The sequence below is a fragment of the Pseudonaja textilis genome, chromosome 10 (genome assembly GCF_049901715.1).
Source record: "Pseudonaja textilis isolate UNSWEBS1 chromosome 10, rPseTex1.2, whole genome shotgun sequence".
Classification (NCBI taxonomy): Eukaryota; Metazoa; Chordata; class Lepidosauria; order Squamata; family Elapidae; genus Pseudonaja; species Pseudonaja textilis.
Genome location: NC_141999.1, coordinates 2,894,096 through 2,921,819, shown reverse-complemented (window position 1 = coordinate 2,921,819; position 27,724 = coordinate 2,894,096). Strand labels below are relative to the sequence as shown.

Below are 27,724 nucleotides of genomic sequence, written 5' to 3'. Positions count from 1 at the left end.
ATTCCCCCTTTCCGAAGATCTGCAGGGGAGAGTCCAAAGCAAGAAGGCAAGCAAGGAATTCGAGAAGGATTGGGTTCGGGAATGGAGGGGGAGGGCGGAGGAGGAGGTCTACCCAATCTGATGGGACAAAAGTTTTCAACTTTTTTGATCTGCAGCCGCTGCTTCCCAACCGCCTAAATTAGGGGTCTCCAGCCTTGTCCGCTTTTAAGACTTGCGGACTTCAACTCCCAGAGTTCCTCTGAGGAACTCTGGGAGTTGAAGTCCGCAGGTCTTAAAAGCGGACAAGGCTGGGAGACCCCTGGCTTAAGTAACAGCCCCATTGCGCGACACGATGTGACGTCATACAACCGGAAGGGGCGTGGCTCCCGTTAGCCGGAAGCGCGTCCGGGCTCTTCCGGAAGTCGTTGCCGGCCGCCCTCACGCTTCTGGGCCACAGCTGCCTCACCCGCCGCCATGGGGAAGCCGCGCTTCCAGGGCCGCCGCCCCCGCGCCAGCCTCAACCCGTCGCGCGCCAGCACCAACCCGGGTAAGCGGAGCCGCAGTTAGGCGGACGGCCGGGTCGGGGGGGGGGTCTGTCCCGGCGGCGGGAGCTAAACCTCCGCTTTGTCCCCGCAGATCGGCCGGCCGGCGCCGGAGGGCACAACATGAGGGACCGCGCCACCATCCGTCGCCTCAATATGTATCGACAGCGGGAGCGCCGGTGAGTGTGGAAAGACCGGGCCGCCTCGGTTTAGTTTACTTTACTGTCATTGCACCTCGTACAACGAAATCAAACACCGTCTTCAGTGCACATCGTGACCCTGAAAATAAACACAAACACGCAGCTTTCACCCTTCACACATTGAATTGAAAACCCCTGATCTCGGAATAATATTGCACTCTACGGTAGAATTCAACAGAGCTCCTGCCCTGGGATAGAAGCTGGTTTTCAGCCTATTTGTACTTGTTTTTATTATCCTGTACCCTCTGCCAGATGGTAATAGTTCAAAAAAAGGGGGTGCCCAGGATGAGATGGATCTTTGAGGATGCTTTGAACTTTCTTAAGGCAGCGGGAGCTATAAAGCTCCTCCAAAGAGGGGAGAGGGCAACCAATGATCTTCTGGGCAATGACGTTAACCCTCCGGAGTGCTTTCCTATCTGCCCCTGTGCAATTGGCAAACCATACAGAGGTGCAGTCAGTTAAGATACTCTCTGTGGTGCAGCGGTAGAAGGTCACTAGAAGTTTCTCATTCAGTTGTTTTCTGAGAAGTCTCAGGTAGTATAATCTCTGCTGGGCCCTTTTGACCAGTGCTGCAATGTGGGCACCCCAGTTCAGGTCCTCTTTTAGGGTGACACCCAGAAACTTAAAACTGGCCACTTGCTCCACTCAGTCTCCATGGATAAGCAAGGGCTGGAGGTCTGATCTGTTCCTTCTATAGTCCACTATAAGCTCCTCGGTCTTATTGGTGTTGAGGACCAAGTTATTGTCTCCACACCATGAAAGCAACCGTTGGTCCACCTCATCTCAGTAGGCAGACTCATCCCCCCCCTGGAGATGAGTCCCACCACTCTTGTATCATCTACAAATTTAGTAATAGTATTACTAGCATGAGTGGGAATGCAGTCATGCACATAAAGAGTGTAGAGTAAGGGACTCAACACGCAACCCTGTGGCGTACCAGAGTTAAGAATAAGGGCTGAAGAGGTATGATTACCTAATCTGGCCCCTGCCCGACTCCTTGTTGGGCCAAGAAGAAGCCGTCCTGAGGGCCCCACGATGACCCTCCTGGCTGGAGCCCTGGCTTAGTTTGCCTCCTCTGGGGAAACAGACTTCGTGCTATTGATCATGGCTGGGCCTTATCCAGTGTCAGATCAAATCAGAGACCCCTGCCTTCTTTCCGCGCAGCTGGCCCAGAGACACCTTGCCCCCCTCACTGCACCGCATAAATAGGCAGACAGGCTCATAACCCAGCAAATTACAGATAGTCCTCAACTTACAGCCACAATGAAGCCCAATGTTTCTGTTGCTGAGTAAAACACCTGAGTGAACGTTGCCCCCATTTTGTGACCTTTCTTACCACAATTGTTGAGTGAATCACTGCCATTGTTAAATTAGTGACATGGTTCTTTAAATCAGGGATTCCCCCAAACTCGGCAACTTTAAGACTGGTGGACTTCAACTCCCAGAATTCTCCAGCCAGCACAGCTGATAAAGAGTATATGATCATAAAGTTGGAATGGACCTTAGAGGTCCTCTAGTCCAACCCTGTTCAAGCCAGGGACCCTATACCAGATGTCCCTAAACTCTGCCCTTTTAAGACTGGTGGACTTCAACTCCCAGAATTCTCCAACCAGCTTGCCCGGTCCCAAGCCATGTAGGGTTTTTAAAGGTGACAACCAGCATTTTGCACACTAGTAACCAATGCAGCTGATGCAGAAATGGTGTTACGTTTGCTGTATATCTGGTACCCTTTACTATCCAGGCAGTTGCATTCTGTACCCATTGAAGTTTCCAAATGCTCTTCGGGGATAACTCCATATAGACCATGTTGCCGTAGTCTGTAGGGAGGTTACAAGGACATGAGTTATTGTGACCAGGGCCTTTCATTCCAAAAATGGGCATAACTGGTGCGCTGTTCGAAAGTGTTCAAAGGTTGTCCCAGCCACAGTTCCACTTGCTCTTCAAGCAGGAGGACCGTCAGGCTGTGCACTGGTACAGCCCCATCCTGAACTAAAGATGGAAGGTGTCTAGAGGGTTCAAATACCTACAGCCACTCTGCAATGTCCTTGCAGCCATAAATGCTGCTGTGCTGGGTTGGCAGTTGGAACTTCCCAAGGTGTGGCAGCCTGGCCCTATGCTGCTGGGCCAGGCTGGGACACTGGAGTCTTTCGGGAGGCGGCTCTGCGTGTACTGCAGCAGCACCCCCCAACTTGTGCATGGCCCAAGCCCCTGAAGCAGCACATGCTAGGATGCTAGGATTGTAGTCACTAAACAATTCCTTTCTTTATGACTGATTTGCTTAGTGATCAAAATTCCAGATCCTATTTCAGCCATGAGTTGTCGACTACCTTTACTGATGAATATTTACTGAACTTATATGCCTCCCATTTCACTGTCAGGTGACTCTGGGTGGCTTACAACATAAAAGCAAAAATAGAAACATTAACACATTAAATACTAAAATTAGTAGAAATTAAATGTTAGAATGCCACAGGGTGCGGGTGGGATCTCCTTCCGAGTCCATTAATAACTTCCAGTATGGAATTCCCCCTTAGGGCCACAGAGGAACCATCAGAGCCGGGTCTTCAGGCTCTTTTGGAAGGCCAAAAGGGCGGGTACAGGTCTCAAATTGAGGGACATGACGTTTCCAAAGGGCAGGACCCAGGACAGAAAAGCCTCTTCTGGACCCCAAGAGCTGGAATTTCTTGGCTGATAGGATCCGCAGCATTCCCCTTCTGTGGAGTGAGTGGGGCAAACCAATCCCGTTGGGTTAAGACAGTAGTTCTTCAAGATACGTATGTTCCTTCAGAATTCCATCCAGATTGTTCCACTGGCTCTGGTGACCTTTTCTGCATTGTTTGTATTGTTTTTATTCTATTTGTTTGCTGAGAAATATTCTCTTGTAGCTTTACCTGGTTCACCAACCTGAACTAGATAAATCAGGAACTGGCTCTGGACATGGTCATATCAGTTTCTGGGAAGATCTTGAAAGGAACTAGCCTTCTCCCCATTTCCCCTAAAAGCAGTTTCAGAGGCCAGTTCCTTGCAGCCTTTTTTTCTTCACAGTTGCTTAAGGCTTCTTTGCACAGGATTCCGAGTCACATCAAAAGCGTTCATTTTCCAACCTTCTGACCATGTCCGGCCCAGCTCAAGAACAATAATCCAGCCAAAGTCTAGTGCTTCATCTGCTCACACCATTTGCCAGAATTTTTGCCAGACTAAACTTTTACGATCTCCACCCTGGTTGATTCTAGGGAGTGGCAATGATTCTCTCCCTCTGTCTCCTATCCAGTTCTGGGCTGTGTTGCTTCTTCTCTGCCCCCCCCACCCCCCCTTTACAATATGCTCCTTCCTTCCTGAGAAACGACAGTTTCACTGTAGTCCACCCCACCTGCTCCCCCTTTGTAGGCACCATCCATCTCAGATCAAAAATCTTTAAGGGGGGACTTACACAATCACCCCCTTATTGATTTGGTACCTCATAAGCTCTAGTTCTTTGGCTTCCTGGACATGGTTAGCAAAAGTTAGCAAATCTTTACATTGATGTTGTTACTGTGTGGCAGAATGATCGTTTTCCAGGAAGGCCATTAGTTTGAGGTACAGCTAGCTTGTTTCTCCTCAGCTATATGAATATTTTTCCCAATATTGGAGCTTCTTTCCTCCATATGAAAACCAGTCAGTTGCTAAACGGAAGCATCCTTGCCTACGGAAGCGGGCCAACTTCAAGTATGAAATCTCTTAGCAATGTGTTTCTCAGAGACTGTGCTCCATCGCTTGGCTCAACCTGTGGAAAAGTATCAGCATTGCACAGGGAGGCCTCCATTTCTGCAACCTGTTGTCCTTCCACCTGATTGCTGACCAAGGAGAATTTATTTGCCCTTTCCTGTAAACAAGAAGAGCGGGGGGGAGGTGGTCCAACTTGTCTTCTTAAGGGGTAGGATTTAATTTATTTAATCTTTTTGTAATCCACCCATTTTGAAAATGCATACAATTTTAAAGGCATTCATCTTAGCACACAGAGAATACAAGTTAGAGGATTGGCCCATCTGCTTCCTTAATACCTTTGCTGGTGCATCGTTGAGTTCTGTCGGCTTACCCAGAGAGGGCCAGGATTTTTTTTCATCTGAAGGGGGCTCTGTTTACAAAACTACAGGTTTAAGCTGTATATTATAAGCAAACCTATAAGAGCTCCCGTGTTGCTTTACTTTATACAGGAATAATTATGGGAAACTGGTCCGACCACTTGAGTTCCAGTCCACGGTGGCACCAGGCACCGTAGCCCGCGTGGAGCCCAACATTAAATGGTTTGGTAAGCTTGCTTTGATTGGATAGTTGGGGTGGTGGTGGTGGTTTCTGTGCTTGGATTTGATTAATCTCAAAGTCGAATCAGAGGGCTGCTGATACAAGCGCTGTGTTGCTCCCTGCATCTTGTCAGTGTAAGCTATATCAGGAACCAACAACTGGAACATCCTCTCTATGTAGGAAACACACGTGTGATCAAACAGTCCTGTCTCCAGAGATTCCAGGAGGAGATGAAGACGGTGATGAAGGATCCTTATCGAGTGGTCATGAAACAAAGCAAGTTGCCCCTCTCTCTGCTCCATGACAGGATTAAACCTCATGTGAGTGATACGCTTGTCTTGTTGACCCAGGTTGCTACCATTGTGTGTGGATGGAGGTTGAGAGGGCTGGACTCTGGGGGAGACTCTAGTTGCATTCTCTGTCTCCCTTCCCTCATTCCCGCCTCACAGAATGAGACACCCTCTGCCAATTACAGAGTATAAGAATGCAATATGAAAGCCTAGTGGAGGTGCATCATTTATATTTTTAGTTGTGTTCATCTTTGTTCACATTTGTTCGTAGTTACCTATAGCCAGAGAGAGGGAGAGAGGGAGGGAGGGAGAGAGAGAGAGAACAAATGCATTTATTTAGCATATGGCATACAATATCAAGGAAATTTACAAATGCTAGACACAATGCCTAGATTGCTGGTTCATTCTGTTTGGTGGTTGCACACTTATCCTTGGCGCATTGCGTGGGGCGAATTAACTTTACTCCAGCTAACTAGAATAAAAGAGAGAGAATAAAAAGAAGGGATTTAAGGCTTTGCTTAAAAGGTGATTCAGTGCAAAAGGCCAGCCAAGAGGAGGCTTACATGCTCCGGTGGGAGGTTCTCCCCAGTCATGTGCTCATTGACATGAAGTGCTAACTGGGGGATTCATCCATATGGGCAGCTTCAAGGCTCTTCTGTAGGACCTCTTCCGCCTGCCAAGTTTGCATTAGGTATTTCATGGACTGCAGTTCTCATAGAAAGAGGAGAGGAAGAGTGAAATGGGATATACTCAAAATACATACAATGCGGCATGATCATTCCACTTCTTTTTCTCTGTCAGAAGGTGCCCAGCAAAATTCTGGTCCCAAATTGTCCTCTGTCGAGAAAAGATTTGCCTATACAAAGTAATGCTGTTCAGGGGCTGAGAGCTCTCAGTGGGATGGTGCTGCAAGCTGCTTTCTAGCTACTGCTGAGGTCTACCTGTCAGTTTGCCGGATCCCAATACCTTGATCTCAAGTCCAAAAATGTTTTTTTGGTCTGGTTTAAAGAGCCATGTTTCTTATTTTCCTGCATAGCTTGATTTTCTTCTGAACAGCTTTTTTTTTTTTCAGCAGTTCCCATATGCCTCTAATAAAATGAAAATTGTACATTCTGACTAGGGTCCTCTAGCGGTTCTTATTAGCTAGAGAAAGAGGGTTCCAAAGAAGGAGCTGGCCTTCCCAAAGCAGAAATCAAGTTGTGAGGAAGATTATCCTGAACAGTTCTGAATTTGGGCCGAATGAATGCTCTGTGGCTGAAACAAAGCAGTCAGCAAAGAACAGCAGGGTCTTCATCCTTGTAATGTCAATCACAGAGGAAGGAAGGGATGCCAAGCCACAAAGTTTACACTCTGGCTGGCATAGCCCTCTGGGCCAAGAGTGGTGTCACTGTGGCCCTGTAGGTCTTCTCTGGGAAAGCTCAGATGCGGGAAATTGAGCTGAGCTGGAGCACCTTGTTCTGAGCCAGGATGATACAGACAGTGTCTTTTTCTTCTTTTAGAACTCCAAAGTCCACATTCTTGATACAGAAACCTTTGGGACAACCTTTGGTCCAAAATCACAGCGGAAACGACCAAATCTCCTGGCAAGTGATATGCAGTCTCTGGTGGAAAATGCCGAAGCTGAGGCCAGCAACTACAGCCAAGACAAAGACCGGGATCTGGTGACAGAGGACACTGGCGTGAGGTATACTGTTGGAACTGGCACCTAGAAATACGGTTTGGTGTACAGGTGCCTTATGGGGTCTCGGCTGCTCAGTCATTCCCTAAGCCAGCAGCATCCACCTGTATCCCTAATCACTCATTGCTCCAGCTACATTAAGTGATTGGGAGCACCTGATGATTTTGAGGTGGGAGTTGGGGGGCTTGCATTAAAGGCATCTCATTGACAACTGTGACTTCTTTGGCTGGAGTTTCAGGCTTGTCTGTTCTGGGCGGATACTACTGTAATTCTGCTTCCACTCAACTTGATTTCTCCCCATTCTGACCACGAGACTTGCCATATTCTCTGCCCTTCCAGGTGCAGTGATATTTCACGTACCAGAGAGCTTTGCTATAGTCTGCAAGTCCTTGTTTTACTTGATTACAGCTAAATGATTTTAACGTAGACCCAACAGAAGGGACACCTGCAATGTGTCTCCTTTTGAGACTTGGCACTTAAAATTAATAAAACTTTCAAATAGATGAATGTCCTTTTACTCATGAAAAAGATAAATAGGGCATGAGAGAGGAGCCACCACGGCAGCACCTGCGTGGATGGTTCAGCTGATGGAAAGAGTATCCTGTGAGAAGAGAGAATAGGTGGGGTGCCCAAGTCTACTGTCAGGAGAGGCAATTCCTTCTCCCAGGAAGGAAAAGGAATCTGCTATCTAGTCGTCTGCTGACATACAGCATGGTTGTGCTTTTGTGCTTCTGCATCTTGTTCCTTTTTTCAGGGTGGAGGTGCAAGAAGAAATCTACAAAAAAGGACAATCTAAGCGGATCTGGGGAGAACTTTACAAGGTATATGAAAGGGTGGCGAATGTGGCTGCGTTATTGTGTTCTCACAAACCTTTCTGACTAAGGCATCGGAAAGCCGTTCCTGCCAAGGCTTCCTGAGCTAGCTTGCTTGTCTTTTTATTTTATTATTTGTATCGCTATTATTTCTATAAGTAACTCAAGGTGGCAAGAATACCTGATACTTGTTCTTCCTCCTGTCTTTCCTTGTGAGGTGGGCATTGGGCTGAAAGAGGGTGACTGGTCCAAAATCACCCAGCTGGCATTCATGCCTAAGGCAAAACTGGGGCTCACCATCTCCTGGTTTCCAGCCTGTTTCCCTAACCTGTAGACCAAAAGCACTGAGATTCTTCCAAGATAAAGTTAAAGCAGGCCTGGAGTTTGACGTGTTCAATTCTAGATTTCTCGTCATCTCAGTCTCGACAGGATTGCTGACCTGTGTAGTTTGAAATGCTTGAACTTAATTGTTATGAAGAGTCAAAGCATGGAAATCCTCCTGGATGCTTCCCCAGTTCACGAACTCTCTCGCCCTGTCTCTGGACTGCCAGGTGATCGATTCATCAGATGTCATTGTGCAAGTGTTGGATGCCAGAGATCCCATGGGGACCCGCTCCCCTCACGTGGAGGCCTACCTGAAGAAGGAGAAGCCCTGGAAGCACCTCATTTTTGTCTTGAACAAATGTGATCTTGTGCCCACATGGGTGACGGTAGGTCTCTTGGGAAACGAGGAGCCACAAGAAGAAGCTGCTGGTTGCTCGTCTCCAGCGCAGGGTCCATTTTGCACGCGAGCCTGGGAAATGTCGGGAATAGAGCTTGCAGAGGTTTAAGTCGGAAATGACTTCTTGCAACTGCTTGCATGTGTGCTTTACCTCCCGTACCTTGGCATGGTCTTGGGTGGGGGTAGGTCCAGAACCTGTCAGCCGGCAGCAATTTCCTCCTTAAGCTGTTGGGTTGCATGGGATGGAGGGGCCGCTGAGCATGGAGACTTGGCTTGTTTCTTCCAGAGGCGCTGGGTGGCAGTGCTGTCTCAGGAGTATCCAACCTTGGCCTTTCATGCCAGCCTCACAAACTCCTTTGGAAAAGGCGCCTTCATTCAGCTCTTGCGGCAGTTTGGAAAGGTACAGTAAATCGTTGTGCTTGCCTTGAGTGTACTGAAGAATACTGTGCCAAGTGGCCCACCAGTTCAGGATGAGCCAGCAGTGTGCTGCAGCTGCAAAAAAAATAAATTAAAAAAGCCTGCACTTGTAAGAGCATGCTTGGAATACTGTGTCCGGTTCACCACGATAGAAAAACGATGCTGAGGCCCTAGAAATTATGCAGAGAAGAGCAACAAAGATAATTAGGAGACCGGAAGCTAAATCGTGCGATGAACAGTTGTGGGAACTGAGTATGTTGAGTCCAGCATGAGAGATGGGGTGACATGATAGCTGTCTTCCAGTGCTTGAAGGGCTGTCACAAAGAAGTCAGCCTATGTTCTAATTAGTCCCCACCTCTCAGAATGGAGAATAGGCTGACCCCCTCTTCCCCCAAAACATCTTTTTGAGATGCGGGGACTAATTTGGAACGTTGGGGGTGGGGAGATGTAGGTACAAAGTTCCAAGAGAATTAAATAGTCCAGAGGTGCCTTGAAGCGACAACTAAAAAAGAAGCTGCTATTCTTGGAGATTCTGTTGCTTGGCTGATGGCAGCCCAGATAGGAGTAGTGATTTGTCATAATTAGCAGAGACTTGAGTCAGTTGCTGGATGCCTGAAAGATTTGTTCTCCCAGAGATCATGCTATTCTGTAAACCACAGGTGTCAAGCTTGTGGCATCATGCTGTCAACATGACATTTTGTGTTTTGTTTCCCCTTCGTGGAGCTGAGGGTGGGCACGGCCTGCGCATGACGCATCTGGCCCCATGGGCCACCAGTTCGACACTCCTACTGTAGACAATCTAATGCAGGGGTCTCCAAACTTGGCAACTTTAAGACTTGTGGACTTCAACTCCCAGAATTCTCCTTAACCTCCTAAATTGGAGAGATTGCAGAGGAAGGGATTGTGAGAGAGTAAGCTATGCTGGCTGGAGAACTCTGGGAGTTGAAGTCCACAAGTCTTAAAGTTGCCAAGCTTGGAGGCCTCTGGTCTAATGGTTACTTTGAGGGAGGGTCCAGAATGTCATGATGATATCAGGTCACCTGAACTGCTTTCATTTCATTTATCTCCCAAAGGACTTCTGACTGGCCAAGAAGGGGCGTAGTCTGGACGTTTGCTTCCTAATGAGCTATTCGTGTCCTCCATGGGACACGATCACATTGGCAGTGGGCTTGTAGAGGAGATCAGTTGAATGGCCAGGGGATTGCGAGGTTATATTTTGAATACCCCCTTTTGCAGTCTCCAGCGCTTTTCGAGGGAAAGCAGGAATGGTTAACCCTTCACTTTCCAAACAAAGAAGTAAATTCCCTGTCTGACTAAGTTGCCCCATCAGCTGAAGCCTTTGCCAGTCTTCCATAGAGCCCGGTTGCTTAAAAGTTTCTACTGATGAATGCCCATTTTATAAGCTTATTTTATAAGCCCATTGTAAAAGCGTAAACCAACAAGCTGTAGATGGAAAAGAGATGGCCAGTTTGGGCAACTTTTTTAGTCAATCAGCTATCTTGCACATGGCCCTCCAAAAGTTGAATTGCTGGTGCAAAGCTTCTTTCTCTAATTCTTGGGGTGTTTGTGTGTTATTCTGGCCTGGGGAACCCAGAGTGGGATGGAGCCCATCGTATGGCTCGTTTGATCTGCTGTCATCGGGGTGGTGGTGGGAGTTGGGGGGTGATTCCCCCCCCCATTTTGTTCTATTGTACTTTATTAATTTATTTGATTCTTTTTGTTTTTATTTAAATTTTAAATGTGGTTTTTTATTCTGTAAGCCGCCTCGAATCGCCATGGGTGTATAGGCGGCAATATAAATTCAATAAATAAATAAATACTCTGTGTGTGTTGTCCCTAACAGCTGCATGTAGATAAGAAGCAGATCAGCGTGGGATTCATCGGATACCCCAATGTGGGGAAGAGCTCTGTAATCAACACTCTCCGCTCCAAGAAGGTCTGCAATGTGGCTCCCATTGCTGGTGAAACCAAGGCAAGCTTCCACACAGATTCAGGATTAGAATGTAGCCACTGTGATTAACAGGACTTCTTCTGTCTGAAGGCAAGGTCTTCTGTGCCAGGGTGAAGCGTGTTCTCATTGCTAGGATTGCAGAATTGCAGGGCTGGAGTAAAAGTGCCCGATGTGTAGTTTATAGTTCTCTGTACTTGAGGTTTTATTTCTGCAGATATGACAAAAATACTTGACAACTTGTCACTAGGAGGTGGTTGCTGAACAAAACTTTTATCAGATGGCCGAAAGTCCTCAAAATGGCCATGTTGGAACTAGCATGTAGAGTGAGAAACTTTGTGTCAATGTGCCCAGCTGATTAGCCAGGTACAGAATGTCACTTAAAAATCAGTATCAAAAAAACCAACTCTTGCCACGTAAACATGGTTTTGAGTTTTTGCTATATGAACACTAGAAAAGCTATCTTTATAGAGAAGAAAAACAGGCTTGGATTTATTATATGCTCTGCACTCTGACATGCTTGCTAAATAGTCTTTCCAAAGTAACAGCAGGTGTGGTAATGGCAATAAAGGGCTACTCACATGTTTCCTGGCCATGAAATTCCTGATGTTTAGATCCTTGGATAGTATCAAGAGCTGCTACCGTGTGTTTTGTTCCTTCTGAAATAAAAGACAGCCTGGCCTTATTTTTTTCCCCCTACAGGTATGGCAGTACATCACTTTAATGCGTCGTATCTTCCTTATTGACTGCCCAGGTGTGGTGTACCCCTCAGGAGACTCGGAAACAGATATTGTCCTGAAAGGAGTGGTAAGTGTCAAGGGAGACATTGGGAAAAGTTTTTTTTCTGCCTTAAGTCTGACTTACCAGTCTTATTTATTATTGAAACGTTGCCAAGATGCAGGTGCTTAAATAATCACAAGATATTAGTTTACTTAAAATGTCAGTAAGGTATTTGACAAAGTAGATCACAGCCTACTTCCTAGTAAGATAGAAAAATGTAGAATAGACAGTACCACTATCCAGATGTATTCATAGCAGGCTGACAAACTGCACTCAACATCTAGTCATCAATGGAACCACATCTACATGAAGGGAATCATGCAGTGGGATGCACCGTCTTAGCCCCAGTGCTGTTCAACATCTTCATGAATGATTTAGATGAGGGGATAGAAGGGAAACTCATACAATTTTCAGATGACACAAAACTGGAAAGAATAGCTAACACTTTAGAACACGGGTGTCAAACTCAATTGCATCACGCAACATATCACTACATTTTTGGCTTTTGGAGCCGGGGTGGGTACGGCCTGCACGGATAACTTCCGGCCCGTGGGTCGCCAGTTTGACACCCCTGGTTTAAAAGACCAAGAAGGACCTTGACAGATTTGAACACTGGGTCCTATCCAACAGCATGCAGTTCAGTGTCAGCCCTAAAGCTGGCCTGACTGAGGCCATTTTGAGACGTCAGCGCTGACACACTGGAGAAGAGGAAGAGGGAGCAGGGAATAGAGATAGTTGGGATGTTGTAACCAAAACAAAATACTTTCTCTTGGGAACCAAAGACATTCCTACAGATTGTTGGAAGGAGGAGACTGAAATCACCCAGCAACGGGACAATATCCTGATTGGACCATGTAACTGACTGTTTTGAGAAAGTGAAGAACGTTTAGTTTTAATTGGGTGAAAACCAAGGGAGCACTCGGCGCTGGTTTTCATCAGCCCGTGCCACTATGACTTATCCAATTCTTTGAGGAATCTACCTGCCTCAGAGTTTTGTTTTCTACGGGTATGTTACTTGGAACCCTGGCATTCAGTGGTGAGAAAATAACGTCTTACACTTGGACAAGAAAAAAAAATGCACAGAGACAGAATAGCGGCAGTTGGCTTAACAGTAGTAACTGTGAGAGGGATCTTGGTGACCTAGTAGACCACCACTTCACAATGAGCTAGCAACTGTCAAAGAGGTCAGTGCAGTCCTAGGCTGCTTCGACAGAGGGATAGTATCTAAATCACATGAAGGGCTAATAGAGCTTTCTATTGCACTGCACCCAGTTTCAGTCACCATGATACAAAAAGATGTTGAGACTAGAAAGAGGGCAGAGAAGAGCAACAAATATTGGGACTGGAGGCTAAAGCGTATGATGAACGGTTCCAGGAACTGGGTATGTTTAGCCTAAGAAAAGGATTAGGGATGACATGTTAGTCTTCCAGTACACAAGGGGCTGCTACAATTGACTTATTCTCCAAAGCACCTGAGGCAGGAAAAGAACTAATGGATGAAAGCTCATTAAAGAGATCCAGCCTAGAACTACAGAGAAATTTCCCCACAGTGAAAAGAATTAATCAATGGGATGGGCTACCTCTGTGGATGCTCCATTGCTGATTTGTCCGGAATGGTTTGGGGATTGGGCTAGAAGACCTCCAAGTCTTTTCCAGCTGTATTTTCTTGGTGGTCATTGGAGATGTATGGATGGAAATCTCTCTTTGGTATAAGCTGGGAGTTTGAACTGTTCTGTAATTTTCAGGTTCAGGTGGAAAAAATCAAGAGTCCAGAAGACCACATTGCTACAGTGCTGGACAGAGCCAAGCCGGAATACATCAGGAAGACGTATAAAATAGAGTCCTGGGAAAATGCAGAGGATTTTCTGAAGAAACTAGCGCTCCAGACTGGGAAGCTACTAAAGGTGAATCTGGTCTTAAGGGTGCTGAATAGAGAAAGGAATTTGGAGCCCTTAATGCGGATATTTGTTCAACGAGTGGGATGTTTTCTGAAGGAGAACCTGCTCCTGAGGAACCTTCGGGGAGCAGCTGGAAGGGATAAGAGAGAAAAGATGATTATGGAGGAACAAGGAGATGATAACTTAGTGTGGTTGCTCATGGCTGCTCATGACGTGCTCCAGGAGGCTGGAATGGGGTTCATGGTGATTTGGAGAGTGTCCCTTTGCCTTTGCATATTGGGGGAATCAGGCCATCAAAGTACACAGTGAAACATTTTGAGGAGGTTCGGTATGAGTTGAGCCTATAAGTGCCTCCCCCGCCCCCTCCACATCCTGCTTGAAGTCATGGTCCCAGGCCCCTTCACCAATCAGGCTGTTCTCCTTGTTCTCCTCTCTTCCCTTCTTCGTTTGTTGACTGCTGGCCTTTCTGCCTTTCCAGGGAGGAGAGCCTGATCTGCACACGGTCAGTCGGATGGTGCTGAACGACTGGCAGAGAGGCCGCATCCCATTCTTTGTGAAGCCTCCAAATGTGGAACAAGAGTCCCAGGTAAGGGCTGCCAGAATAGCTTGAGGGTTTCTTTGCAAAAAGAAAAAAAGGGGGAGTGACTCCTGAAAACAAATAAAAGGGCCAATAGTTAACAATCAGAACTGATCATGTGCTGGCTTCCAAGCAAGAACTCGAAATAATAAGAAAAGTTCCTTCCCTTGTAACAATCCGTCTTCCTGGGTCCCTATGAACATCCATAGTGTCTGTCTGGGCGCAATAGGCAGACAAATAGATTTCAAATAGAAATCACACATACTTAAAATGTTTTTGCACTCTTGTCATAGTTGTAAACTGCTCATGGGAGTCGTTCAAAACAACGAACTTTAGTAGGTGGTCCTCAACTTACAACCATTCACTAGTGACCTTTTGAAATTAACGATGACCCTGGGAAAAATGGCTTATGACAATTTGTCACATGATCATTTCAGGATTCGCAGAATCACATGATCAAAATTTGGGCGCTTGGCAACTGACTCATATTTATGACCGTTGCAGCATCCCTGCTTGTGACCTCAGAAGCAAAATTAGTGGGGAAGCCAGATTCATTTAACATTGGTGTGACTAACTTAACAACTGCAGTGATTCAGCTTAACAATGTTGGCAAGAAAGGCCATAAATAAAATAGGACAAAACTCATTTAACCGTCTTGCTTAGCAGTGGACGTTTTGAGCTCAGTTGTGATCATAAGCAGAGGACGACCTGTAATTACCTTCCTTCTCCTTCATGTTGTGTTGTCAGGAAAAAAAAGGAAAACTGCGCCATCGCTTCTGTCTGGAATCCTTCTCTTCTTTTCGGGGAGATTGGAGGATTGGATGGTTGCTTGGTGGTGATGCACAAGGACAGAGAGAGTGGTGTGCTTGATTATCCTTTCTTATAAATCTGGGCCTTCACAAATAGAAAGTTCTACCAAAATTGTTTGGAGTTGAGCAATCCAATGGCAAAGAGAAGGATGGGGATGGACCTGGCTTGCAGACTAACCTCCATTGCTTAATCTCTCAGCCCACAGAAGCTGCCTCAGATATGACTATAGGCCTCAGTCAAAGCGAGAACCCAGGAATGAAAGAACAACGTGAAGGACAGGCTGGGAGTGATGAGTGCTCCAGTACGGTACCAAAATGGCCTTTGCCCCAAGTGCCACAAAACTATGAAAAGATCACGGTGACCTCTCAGTTCTTGGAAGAGGATCTGGTCCCTGTGAATATACCGGCTACCAGTGAAACAGACAGCAGTACAGAGGAAGAACAGGAGGAGCCGAGTTCCCCACCTGGGAGGCCAACCTGTGAGGCTAACCCCAGGGAAGACCCAAAGGTGGTACTTCGGTCCCTGGACGAGAAGATTGCCAAGTACAAGAGATTCTTGGAGAAGGCAAAGGCCAGGAGATTCTCAGCAATAAGGTAGGGCACCTGAGTTTCCTTGGTGCATCTGATTGGTCCAAAAGAAGGTCCTAAACACACCCACTCATCTTGTAACTCAAGGCTGACTGACCCCCCCAATCCCCTTCCTTCCCAGCATCGGTTGCAGCACCCAGTTCATACTTAAACAAAAATTCCAGGCACAATATGTTCTGTGCACGGATGAGTGGTCTTCAGGTGGCTTGAAAGATGCACATTTGGGGTTCTCTGGCCCACTGAATGAAACAAAAGGGGCTGTTTTAGTCTATGCAGGGATTGAAATGGGATAGTACTGGCAGAAATAGTTGGGCAAGTGGGAGAATAGGGCCCAAAACCAGGCAGGGACTATGGAGGAAAAGAGAACAATCTGGACATTGCTCTCTCCTCATAGTTGTTCCTGCACAGCCAGTCAGTTTGCACACCCTGTATCTTTCCTATCCATCCTTCTCCCAAAAAATCAGGCTTGCCCACTTAAGCTATAAGCTTAGTCTTGAGCAGCCATTTTCTACTTGGAACTTCTTAGATGCATGGAGCATGCTTTAGAACAGGCTTGTCCAACCCGCGGCCCAGGGGCCGCATGCGGCCCAGGTTGCCTCGTAATGCGGCCCAGTGCCCACCCCAACCTTCGTGCCAGAGCCAGTGAGGAGGAGGAGGAGAGGCAGGCGCGAGGTGGGGCGAGCGCCAGGCCAAGCAGCAACAGAAAAGGCGGGCACCATCAGAGCGCCACCTCCTGCTGTTGCTGCCGCCACTTCTGCCCCTGCTGCTGCTGCTGCTTCTGCCTTCCAGTCCTGCCTTATCCAGCTGGGCCATTTGCAGGAGGAGAGGTAGGCGCGAGGCAGGCGAGCTTTCTCCCCCCACCCCCCCACCCACCCCCCCGCAAAATTTGGCCAGAAAATAAACCGTGATAAAAAATAAATAATTTTTAATAAATAATAAATAATAAAAACATCTCACTAACTTCATTTCCAAATAAATTTAATATGTTAACTATGTTTTCTATGGGTTTTTTGGATGATCAGGTATCGTTACTGTTATTTTATTTTATGTGCGGCCCAAACCAAATTTTCATCTTCTAATGTGGCCCAGGGAAGGTGAAAGGTTGGACACCCCTGCTTTAGAACTTATGCTCAAGATACATGGAGGGCTGCAGCTGTGGGAATAAGCCATAAAATAAGTTCCTCAGTTTCTTCTGCCACAGGCAGGAATTCCCAATCACGTCCAGCAAAAATAGGCCTGGCCAGCAGTTATAACAGTCAGCCAAGGTATTTGTGTCACCTAAAGAAATTAATCAACCCTTATGATTGGGATGGAATGGACAAATACGTTTTTCTTTCCTTGATTTTCTGTCAGTGAAGGTCCCATCTCATCCCCTCCCAATGCTAAACAGTTCTCCAACATCTAATGATGCACAATTGGGATAAAGAACTCACCTACTATTGATGGCTGTTATTGACCCCTAGGTGATGGTTTGGATCAAAGACTCTGGAACACCTCCATATTATGCCCGCTTTGGCAGGAGGGAGGCCCTTGAAAGCTTGGTGGTGGTTGGGTTGGTGGGAAACTGCAGCTTGGGAAGTGGGAGCTTATGAGAAGTGGCATCACCATGTTTTGCCATGTATAAATTCTTTTCTTCCCAAAGGCAGGACAAGTAAAACATTATTTGCCCCCATTATAATCCTAAAAAGGGGTTTCTTCTAGGTTCAAAGCAGCTTTCTCCTCATTTATAAACATCGAGTCAGAGTTAACTCTGAGGAACCAGAGAGATTTCTCTCCATGATTTGTCCTTACCTGATCTTTCAGGTTTTCTAATGGGCACTCATTGCCACTGTAACGGAATCCATGCACCTGGCTGTTGGTCATCCTCTTCCTCTTTCCTTCCCAGCATTGTAGGTAGTCCCCACTTAGTGACCACAGTTGGATTGGCAACTCTGTTACTAAGCAACACATGTGACTGGACACCAGATTAATGTCACTCCCACGGCAGTCATTAACTGAGACGTCACATGACTTGCAATTTTACTGCCAGTTTCTCCATGGGCTTTTTTTGAAGCCAGCTGTAAATTAGGCAAATGGTGAGCGTCTGATTGCTGGACATGCAACAGTCATTAAGTATCTATTGATTGTGAAAGCATCCACATTTCAATCATGTAACCATGGGGATGCTGCAACAGTCATAAGTGCAGTGAGTTATAGTAAAGTTACTTTTTCAGTGCTGTTGTAACTCTGAACTGTTGCTAAACTGAGCAGTTGTTAAGCAAGGACTGCCTAGACAGCCTTCTCCAGTCAGGTCTTGACACATGCAATTCGTACACTGGGTTTATTTCAGTGATCTGTTTGCTGGTTTTCTTGACTGTGTCCACAGCTGCTTATTTGTAAAATATATATTCTACAGTGCACTGTATTTTTTTTAACTTATCATAGTAGAGGATTAGGAGAATGGGGCTGTCCTATGAAACTTGAGCTATACAACTGCTAGAGGAATGGGGAGTCGGGTTTAGGTAGAGTAACCGTTTGTTTGCTCTCCTGCCTAGAATCCCTAAGGGGCTGAATGAAAAAATATTTGCAAAATCAGAGTTGGATTCAGTGGCTGTTGAAACTCAGAAGACTACAGGTATGGTGGCTCCTTTAGTGGTATCTGCACCCTATGCACGTTTCATAGCTTTATTCTTCTTTTTTATAAATTTTATTGATTTTACAATTAAAACAAACCGACAACACATACACAAATGGAAAAAAAAAGAGAAAGAAGGGAGAAGAAAATAGAAAGAAAAAATAGAAAACAATTAAAAACATAGCTTTATTCTTATAAAGGGACAACACTGGCTTGACTCCACATGACATACTTAAGCCACAGAATTCTGTGTTGCGGTGCAGATAGTCCAGTCCTCCACAAATGTTCTTTTCACAACTATAAACTGTTACTAACCTGCATGGATTTGGGCTAACATCTGAATCACCAACAGTATGCTCTGAGTGCTGATTGTTAGGGAGTGACTGTGAAAAAGGGCAGTTGCCCTCCTTCACTTTGGAGAGCTTCCCAAATGCATCTGTATAGCCTAGGAAGCTGCAGTAGAAAGGCCCACACCTATTCTGGAGAGCACTTTTCCTCAAGCTCTTGTGATCTACTTTGCTCCTTGTATTTGTTGAATATATTTAAGGCATGCATCAGAGAAAAGGGGGGTCAGGAAGCTGTCATTTTATGTGGAAGGGGAGCACAACCATCCCATTCCAAAACAGTTTTGTCCTTTACTGGAAAACTCTTCGTCGCTCACAGTGTTCGGCTCTTCAGAAAGAGCTTTGTCTCTTACTATTCTCGACGTGCTATTTTTAGGAAAACGGAAAGAAAGAAGGAAAAGGAAGATTTCAGAGGGAGAGGAACAGCAGAGTTCCTGCAAGAAACCAAATTCAAAGGAGGTAGGTATCAGCAGCGAAGTCCGGCTCAGTGGCTTTGGGACTGTCACTTTTCCTTAGCCCAAACCATCTCATGGAAACAGGAGGTGGGAGCATTATGTAGGTCACCTTGAGTTACATAGAAACTCAAGGTAGAAGGTAAATCAGTTGTCCTTTGTGGTTTTCATAAGGTGCAGCCCGAGGGAAACATGTTCATTTTATGCGGCATAGTTGTCATGTAGTGTGGAATTTAAAAATAGAATTGTAGGTAGCACTTACATGTGGGATTTCCCCCCCCCTCCCCCTCTTTTGGGATAGTAAATTACAGCTATTACATTTTTTTCAAAACCGCGGTTTTGCCTTTGCAGAAGAGAAGAGCAGAGCGGCAGCAGCACTCAAAGAAAGTTGGTGTTCGATATTATGATACTCATAATGTCAAAAATAGAAACAGGAACAAGAGGAAAATTGACACTGAAGCCCAGAGATTTACAACCCAAGATAAATAAAGATACATCTTGAAATAGTTCTCTTTATAAATATAGTAAACATTTATGACATGAAAACTGTTGGCTACTATTTAGGATCCTTACAAAAGACACCACTGATGTGAAAACAATCAATCAAAACAGCAGAAAGAGTAAGATTTCTTACTACCTTTGGCTTATATGGATGGTAAAGGAGAAGTTAATCAGGATGTGTGAACACCAGTTAAACAGCATCACATTTCAGGAGTCAGGATTCATTTTAATGCATTTTGTACAGCCCTTCGTTTTACAGTTGGGCAGATTCCTGCATAGAACTAAAATACTGGTTTTTTAAAAGCACCTTCATTATTTACCTTCAGTAAATATTAATTGAAAAGACAAATTCCAAGCCAGTTGAGATTCTTTTTAAATGTGCAAGAGACATTTGAACAGTATTTGAATTTATGTTGATTCAGATGAGGTGGAACAGTTTAGATACACATAAATTCTGGACTGTTTCCGGAAAAATTATCTACAGACGTATTCTCCTTTTTCCCCTCAAGGCACTTTTTGTATTGGGCTGACAAAGCTTATTTCTTCGGTGCAATGATGCCTTCGAGCTGTGCCTAAAATGCAGACAAAGCAGTTAATTAGTGAGGACCACTGCCTTATGCCAAAAGATACAAAACTTCTCCCTGAGAGACTATGGTGCTGCTGGACACGAAGGAGAGACACTGCATCAAATATTTTAGCCATGAACCATTCTGCAACAGCGTATGGTTGGCTTAGAAATTAAAGCATAATTGTTAAGTTTGAAAAACAGAATCCTAAGTGGGCTTTTTTTGAAGACTTCAACACCGCCAGCAGTGTAAATTGCCCAGAGCCAACTCAGCCTAAGGCAAAAAACAAGTCCAGGTAGTCCGTGACTTATAACAGTTGCTTAGTGACTGCTTTAAGTTACAAATTATGACTTGATCTGAAAGTTAAGATGGCAGCGGCACCCTGTCACACGATCCAACTGTCAATTCATAAAACATTTCTATGGTCTTTTTAGTTGCCAGCAGAAAGGGACGGGGAGCAGTGCGGCAGCTTGGAAAGCAAAAGTACATTCCATAAGTAGTTTTCAAAGATAGTAACTAGGTGACTGCAGTTTCTGCTGTGCAAAATTCTAACTGGAGACCATGATTGATGACTCTTGGCTATGGAAGGTGTCCCATTGGAGAATATGAATTGCAATACACCCAGGGGTGGGGGAAAACCAGGGTCAAGGGTGACAATGAATTATATATCTCAGAGTTGGCTACACCGAGGCAGTGCTGGACCTTTTAACTCCCAATAAATCCTTTTGAAGTTTTGGAAGTTTGGCTTGAGACTCATGATTTAATTGGGGTCACTGCCGGAATCCTGACAATCACATTTTGGGCACTTGGCAACTGGCTCACCTTTGCAGTGTCCTACAGTGATATGAACACAGGGCAAAAAACTGGACAAAACAGATTCACTTAATTACAACGCAAAAATCAAAATCAGTTCAGCTCGGGCATTAACCTGCTTAACCAGCATAATTGTGGGCTCAGTTATGGTCATTAGTCAAGGACTAGTCTTGTGCAGGGAAGGCAGAATAATGTGACTACAGGCAGAGGTGGGATGCTACTGGTTTGACCAGGTTCGTCTATTTGGCCCACCTGCCGGCCGGGGCTCTAGGCTGTCCTTTATCCTATGCTTTTACCTCCTCAGCTGCTTTGCGTGGCACTGCTGAGTGCCGCTTGTCAGCTGGAGGAGGTAAATGCTCGCTGGAGCCGGTAGCGTGCACGTGTGTGCAATGCACGTTTGGCATGCATGTGTGCGCTCCCCGAGCTGGTGGTTATGCCGGTAGGATCCCACTCCTGACTACAGGTGCAGCCTATTAAAACCAGAACGCTCAGTCTGTGTCTTCTCTAACCTTGAGCTGCTGATTCGTCCGTTTGAGGAACTGGACCTCCTCCGTGTGCTTCTTTTCTTCAACCTGCCGCCTTTCCAGTTCCCTCTTTTCAATGGCTTCACACTTGGCCTTCTGTTCGTTCACCTGTCTTTCCAAGTCCCGTTTCTCGTCCTCTAACTCTGCAATCTGGAGGCAGGGAAGACGCCAGTCAGGGAAAGGCCGGCTGCTGTTTCCGAGCCACCCTTTGCTCTGGCTTGCTCCATGGGGCTGCCTGGGAGGAAAGCCTCCCCCTCTGCCTGGGCCAAGCGGGCGCCAGGGAGCTCCAGCCGACCGTACCTTTTTTTCCATGTCGGATTTGCCCTGCTCGGCTTGCAAGGCCTTCCTCATGCCAAAAGCCACGCTGCTCTCGTAGAGCGTCTGGTAGGCCGCGATGGTCATCCGGATCTCGTCCCGCACGCGCAGCAGCAGCAGCCCACGCTCGGCGCAGTTGATGGTCACCTGCCGGATGAGCTCGTCTGGGAGGGGAGAAGCAGGGGGGGGAGTCAGGCTCTGCTGGCAGCCCCTCCTTCCTCCCCCGTCTTATTTACATTTTAGGTTATAGGGTGGGGGCTTATTCAGAGAAAGAGAAAAAGAGAAGTTAACAAGAAGCATCAGAAAGAGCAAAAGAGAATCTTCTAGTCTAATTATATGAATCCTATTATAAAAGAGTAACTTATCATTTTCTCTCGCCCTCCTCCCTCCCTCCTGCCCCCCGCCCCTCACCGAAGCACTGGGAGTAGAGCTCGCGCCGCACCGGGCAGATGCCGGTCTCGCGCGCCTGGCGCTGCTGCAGCTTGAGGTCCAGCTGCTCCTGCAGGTGCACCACGTCCATGCGCGTGCTGGGCGTGCTGGAGACCTGCTGCACCCAGAGCTGGTTCTCCTCCGTCCATTCTCTGCAGGGGAAGCGCAGGTGAGAGGGTCGTGTGTGTCCCACCACCCCCCGCCGCCGCCTCGGGCGTCCCCCCCACCGCCCCGCGCCCCCTCCCCCCCGCGTGCCTCACCGCGGCGGCAGGATGGCGTTGAGGATCTCCTCGGCCTGCTTGCTGGGGTCCACCGAGGGCGAGGGCGCCTTGCCCTTGGGCGGCGAGACGGGCCCCGCGGGCACCGTCAGCTGCGGGGTCCCCTTCAACGGCCGGGCCTGCGGAGCGGTGCAGCGGTGAATACCTGCCGTCCTCCGGCCCCTTCCCTCTGCCCCCGCCTACCTTGGGCGAGCGCTTCTCGGTGTTGCGGCTGACCAGCACCGGCGTCTCGTAGCGCAGGAGGGAGTCCGCGGGGGGGATCATGGCGGCTCCTCCAGGCCCGACCGGCGCCCAGCTGGTTGCGCCGCCGTTGCCACGGCCACGGGGACGCCGGCGGGGGGCGCGGCGGGAGCGCGCGCAGGCGCACCAAGGCCCTCCGGCCCGCCGTGACGTAAGAAACCCGCTCGCTGGCCTGGCCAATCACGGGCGGCAGCGTCGCGCTCATGGGACGCAAGGCACGCCACTGAGGGCGGAAGCACTTGGTCGAGTGCTTCCGGGCCGTGCGGAGGGCGGCGGTGGCCTAGAGGCGGAAACGAGGAACTGGGAGCCGGTCAGGCGCGATGGAGGAGTCGGAGCGGCGGCGGAGGCACCGGAAGCGCAGCCCGCGGGGAAGCCCCCGGGAGGCCGGCAGGTGAGCGCCGTGGGCAGGGGCCACCCGGGGAGGGGGTGGGGTGGGGAGGCAGACCGTGGCGGGCCGGGCCTTGGGGCCTGACGGGGTTTGTGTGTGTCGTTGGAAGGTCTCAATCGAGGAAGAGGCGCCGGTCCTCGGGCAAGAGGAGCAGGTCGCCGCTGCCCCGGGAAAAGCGGAGCCGGAGCCCGCGACACGCCGGCGTCAGGATGAAGCAGGTACGCGGCTGAAGAAGCCGGCGCGGGTGCCCAGGAGGGAGGAGGCCGCGGGCCGAGTTCGGCCTTTGGCGTGTCGGCAACTCTCCAGGCGCCAGATCGGATGTTCTCGGGCTGCGTCCAGCGAGTTCCCGGCCATAGCTTGAGACGACTAGTCTTGGCTCTGGGCCTCGCGGCCGGCCAGTTTTCCAGCCTCTCGGGGCCAGGTTTCCAGCTTAGGCGCTTCTGGAGGTCGGCAATCCTCGCACTTCCGTTGCCCCGCTGCCCTTCGCCATTAGGCTGACCCAGAGGTCTCCAAGCTTGGCCTCTTTAAGGCTTGTGGCTGAGGAATTCTGGGAGCTGAAGTCCACAAGCCTTAAAGAGGCCAAGCTTGGAGACCTTCTGGGCTTACCATTCAGTTTCCCCCCATCACTCCGTAGTTCAAATGTTAGCCATGCTTTGCAGCTGTCTGTTTCAACCATTATTGGAATAATAGCGAACTCTTTGACAAAATACAGATGGGAATCCAAGAACATTTTATTTATCTTTGTCCCTGAATTCGACTTGTAGCTACCTATTTATTCCTCCGCTGTTTCTAGGAGCCAGAGGATCATTCTCAGAGGGGACATGAGGAGCGGCAGAATCAAGACCGCTCAGAGCTTGACCGTAGGCGACGAAAAAGCAATAGAGAGAGGCACCGGGGCCATTCAGCCCGAAGGAAGCTCGCTAAAGAGCAGGCTGAGAGCCACGGAAGGGAACAGGACGCCCACCATCTCCTGGATCAAGAGGCGGAGAGGGAATTCTATAACCAGAGGCGGCGGCAACATCATCAACAAATGGAAGGGAGTGGGGATGAGGAAAATAGTGAGGGAAGAGGGCCCAGCAACAAGAATACGGACAAGGAGGCTAGCAAGAAGGAAAAACCAAGCTTTGAACTATCTGGTGCCCTTTTGGAGGATTCCAATACTTTCCGTGGCGTTGTAATCAAATATTCTGAACCCCCAGAAGCACGCATTCCAAAAAAGCGATGGCGTTTATATCCCTTCAAGAACGATGAGGTTCTTCCTGTTATGTATATTCACCGGCAGAGTGCTTATCTGTTGGGAAGGCACCGACGCATTGCTGACATTCCTATTGACCATCCCTCATGCTCTAAACAACATGCTGTTTTTCAGTACCGGTAAGTTCTGAATTGGGTGGGGTGGGGTGGGGGGTGAGGTGAAGTGGGGAATGGGCTTAGCTGCTTGTGGCAAGATTCTACTCTCTTCACTGTTTAGTTTCTTGTGCTAGCAACAAAAGCCGCAGCAGCCACTTCTGTCCCACACTGACTCTTACCTCTAGAGCCTGCTGCTTGCTACCCCTTGTATTTTCCCACCCAGCCGACTATACTTTCCTCTTTCCCTTCCATTGGAAAAGAAGGAACCGAGGGCTCTGTTTTGGCTGCAATTGTGCCATTCCATTGCCACAACTATTGCTATTAAGCTAGATATCTCCCACTCTGTACCTATGCATTTGTCTCTGTTGAATGTCATTAAGATACTTTTGACCTGTTTCTCCAACCTTTCAACATTGTTATTCTTGTCTTCTAGGTATTAGCTATTTATCCAATTTTATATACTCTACAAATTGATAAGAATTCCTACCACTTTTTTTCCCAATTAAGAAAAACATTTATGAATAGAGGATAGAGGTGATGCACTTTTAAGCTGCCCACTTTATCTTTTTAGTGCAACAATGATTGACGAGGACACTTGGGATATGATTTGCAAGTCAGCCATGGTATCCATTTCACTCTCATGCTACACTTAGCTGACTTGCAAAGCAGCCTGTCATGGGGCATTTTATCAGATGTGTTGCTGAGATCAAGATGCTTTTTGCCAAAGGGCTTCCACAACCTAGCACTGATTACTTGATCTAAATGTGAGATAAAGTTACCCTGGCAAATTTGCTCTGGAGGTGTTGACTTTGGATAACCATCCCATTGTTGTCAACGTCCTTATAGCTCTGGGTTAAGTAACTAAATGCATCTTGACTATATTTCTGTCAGTTTCCATCTGTGCTCCGGGGCCTCAGCCAGTTTACTGTTGTCTTGCTGGAAAAAACTGATCCCCAGGTAAACTGGTTACCTGTTGGGTGTTTTGCTGGCTTCATTGTGCATTCTTCCAAAGAACCTGGTAGGATTCCTTCTCCAAATAAATTCTTTCCTGACCTAGTCTTTATAATTCTAACTGCCTACTGTACTCTTCCTTGATGACCTGACCCTGTGTGTACTGTTTGTTTCCTGACCTTCTGTAAGATTTAGTGACATGGGACACTGCAGCAGGGGCTGCTTTGGCCACAATTAGTGGAAAAATCACAATCCTGGTAATGTGTTTAACAGTCGCCAGGAAAAAATGTCAGGAAAAGATCAGTGACCTGAGAAAAGAAACAAATCAAGCAAAAGAGACTAACTGCTATCAAAGGGAGCAAATGTTGCACTGTGGAGAGAATTGAGGAGGGGACTTGGAGGCTCGACTGCAGAAGATGGTGCTTAGGAGAGATTTGAATAAACTGCTTGCCTAAAAAGCAGCTAGAAGAGTCAGAGATAGGTACAGATAACCCTAGATTTATCAATGGTCATTTTCCGATCATTTGGAGTTACCTTGGCCTTGGATGCTTGGCAAACAGCTTGCATTTACTATCAGTTATGGTTCCCATAGTCGCATGGCCACAATTTGTGGAAATTAAGTCTGCTTAACAATCCCTGGTGATTTACTTAACAATCGCCATGAAAAAATATATTTTAAAAACCCAGAAAAACATGGTTTCTTTATAACTGCAATAACTTATGACCAGATTTTGGCCCCAATCATCATATATCAAAGACTACCTGTGGAAAAAAAGGGGGTAGCTTATAGAGAGAGGAGAAAACCATTGCTGAGAAGTAGAAGTGAAAATTCATTGGTTTTGTGAGCCTGACTTTGGGAAGAGAAATGGGTAGGGAGAAGCATCAGCAGGAGGCCACTCCCTTGGCTTCCGAAAGGAACTGAACAGAAAACAAGACCTTGTGGGGAATCTGGTTGTTGACTTTGTTAAGCCTCATTGCTACCATCCCTCACCCATGGCCAAGCTATCTAGAGCATCCAGTGGAAGATAGTCCACCTCTTCCTGAGATGGAGAAGTGGACGTTATTTTTATAAGAGGAGAGGAAGGCTGGGCCCATCAAGGATTAGTGTTAGGAGTCCCAGTGATTTTTCTCCACCAGGGTAATGAAGAAGCTCCAGGCTGGGAGACCAGGAGCTGCCATTTGAGGAATGTCATCTTCAAGGGAGTTTGGTCTCACCCCTTCTTCTACAAATCTCTATAAAAGCCTGGCCTTGAGGGAGCTGTCAAGCCTCTTACTTGTCTTGGATATCTTGTGTAGTTTGTTCCTGGTACATGTGCCTTTTTCCCTTTCATTGCACTGTAAGCTACCCAGAGTTGCTGGGAATCGGGCAGCCACTCAATCTAGGCACACAAACTGCCTTCTCACAGTTATCTGGGCCTAAACACCTCCAGCTATGGAATGAAAAGGGATCTGATGTATTTGATCCCTCTCTCTCTCTTTAGAGCATTGTGAGAGGCTGGAGGAATCCAAATTCAGAAGTACGGATGAAGCAAACTGTATTCCTGGATCTTTGGGCATTAACTACCATGGGTTTCTTTTGTCTTTTGCAAGGCTTGTACAGTACACCCGTCCTGATGGCACAGCGGGCCGGAAGGTGAAACCATACATCATTGATCTCGGCTCAGGCAATGGCACCTTCCTGAATAACCAGCGCATCGAACCTCAGCGCTACTATGAACTGAGAGAGAAGGATGTGCTGAAATTCGGCTTCAGCAGCAGGGAATACGTCCTCCTCCACGAGTCCTCCGATGCCACAGGGGATGACCAGAAGACAGAAGAGGAGGAGGAGGAGGAAGAATCCACCTGTCGCGCTGACAGCGAGTGAACCTGGACCCCCCCCCCCTGGGGTCCACCCGGCGGACATTGGAGCCTCCAAGCTCTGGGTGCCCTCCCTGCCTTAACACCTGGAGGTTCCTCGGGTGGAGGTGGCTGGGCCAGGAAGCCCCCTTTTTTTGCCTTGGGGTGGCGTTTTTTAAAGTTCGATGCTTGCGCAGCATCCGAGGCGTTTTTTCCAGTGCACGTTCCATGAGGAAGCCGCTCTCGAGGGGTCGGCCGTCCTGAACACGCAGGGCGGCCCTTTACAGCCCACCAGCCCTTCCGCTCGTTTCTTCCTTTTTTATTCCTTGTGCAGTTTGTTTAAAAATAGATGCTTCTTGGTTAAGCGAACAGCGAGGCCTCCGTGTGTGTGTGTGTGTGTTGTGTTCTTCGCGCATCTCCTCCTTTCCTCGGCGCCCACCGGCCCCCAAAGCCCCACCAGAGTCCGCGGGGGAGGCAGATTGGGGGGTCCCTCTCGGGAAGGGGAGGAGCCGGGCTGGGCCTCCCGGGCGGTAATCCCGGCCTGTCCCCGCCGCCGCTTCCCCTCCCCACCCACACCCCCGTCCGGCCTTGCAGCACGCCTGA

General features: G+C 47.7%; 3 protein-coding genes across 3 annotated transcripts; 2 read left to right on the top strand and 1 right to left on the bottom strand.

The window, feature by feature from the left end:
* Nucleotides 1-360: 360 nt before the first annotated feature.
* Nucleotides 361-19,435, top strand: GNL2 (G protein nucleolar 2). The gene is made up of 16 exons (XM_026702713.2): nt 361-526; nt 616-700; nt 4,915-5,009; nt 5,183-5,322; nt 6,792-6,976; nt 7,725-7,791; nt 8,334-8,492; nt 8,790-8,903; nt 10,764-10,892; nt 11,571-11,675; nt 13,394-13,552; nt 14,025-14,132; nt 15,132-15,526; nt 18,055-18,134; nt 18,855-18,937; nt 19,282-19,435. The coding sequence occupies exons 1-16, from the start codon at nt 454-456 to the stop codon at nt 19,417-19,419; spliced, it is 2,115 nt and encodes a 704-aa protein (XP_026558498.1). The 5' UTR covers nt 361-453; the 3' UTR covers nt 19,420-19,435.
* Nucleotides 19,429-22,841, bottom strand: DNALI1 (dynein axonemal light intermediate chain 1). The gene is made up of 6 exons (XM_026702716.2): nt 22,540-22,841; nt 22,339-22,475; nt 22,061-22,230; nt 21,635-21,813; nt 21,320-21,484; nt 19,429-20,003 (listed from the first exon to the last, which is right to left on the bottom strand). Exons 1-6 carry the CDS (start codon nt 22,618-22,620, stop codon nt 19,968-19,970), a joined length of 768 nt encoding a protein of 255 aa, XP_026558501.1. The 5' UTR covers nt 22,621-22,841; the 3' UTR covers nt 19,429-19,967.
* SNIP1 (Smad nuclear interacting protein 1) lies at nt 22,806-27,492 on the top strand. The gene is made up of 4 exons (XM_026702715.2): nt 22,806-22,987; nt 23,094-23,202; nt 23,778-24,358; nt 26,876-27,492. Exons 1-4 carry the CDS (start codon nt 22,917-22,919, stop codon nt 27,147-27,149), a joined length of 1,035 nt encoding a protein of 344 aa, XP_026558500.1. The 5' UTR covers nt 22,806-22,916; the 3' UTR covers nt 27,150-27,492.
* Nucleotides 27,493-27,724: the final 232 nt, after the last annotated feature.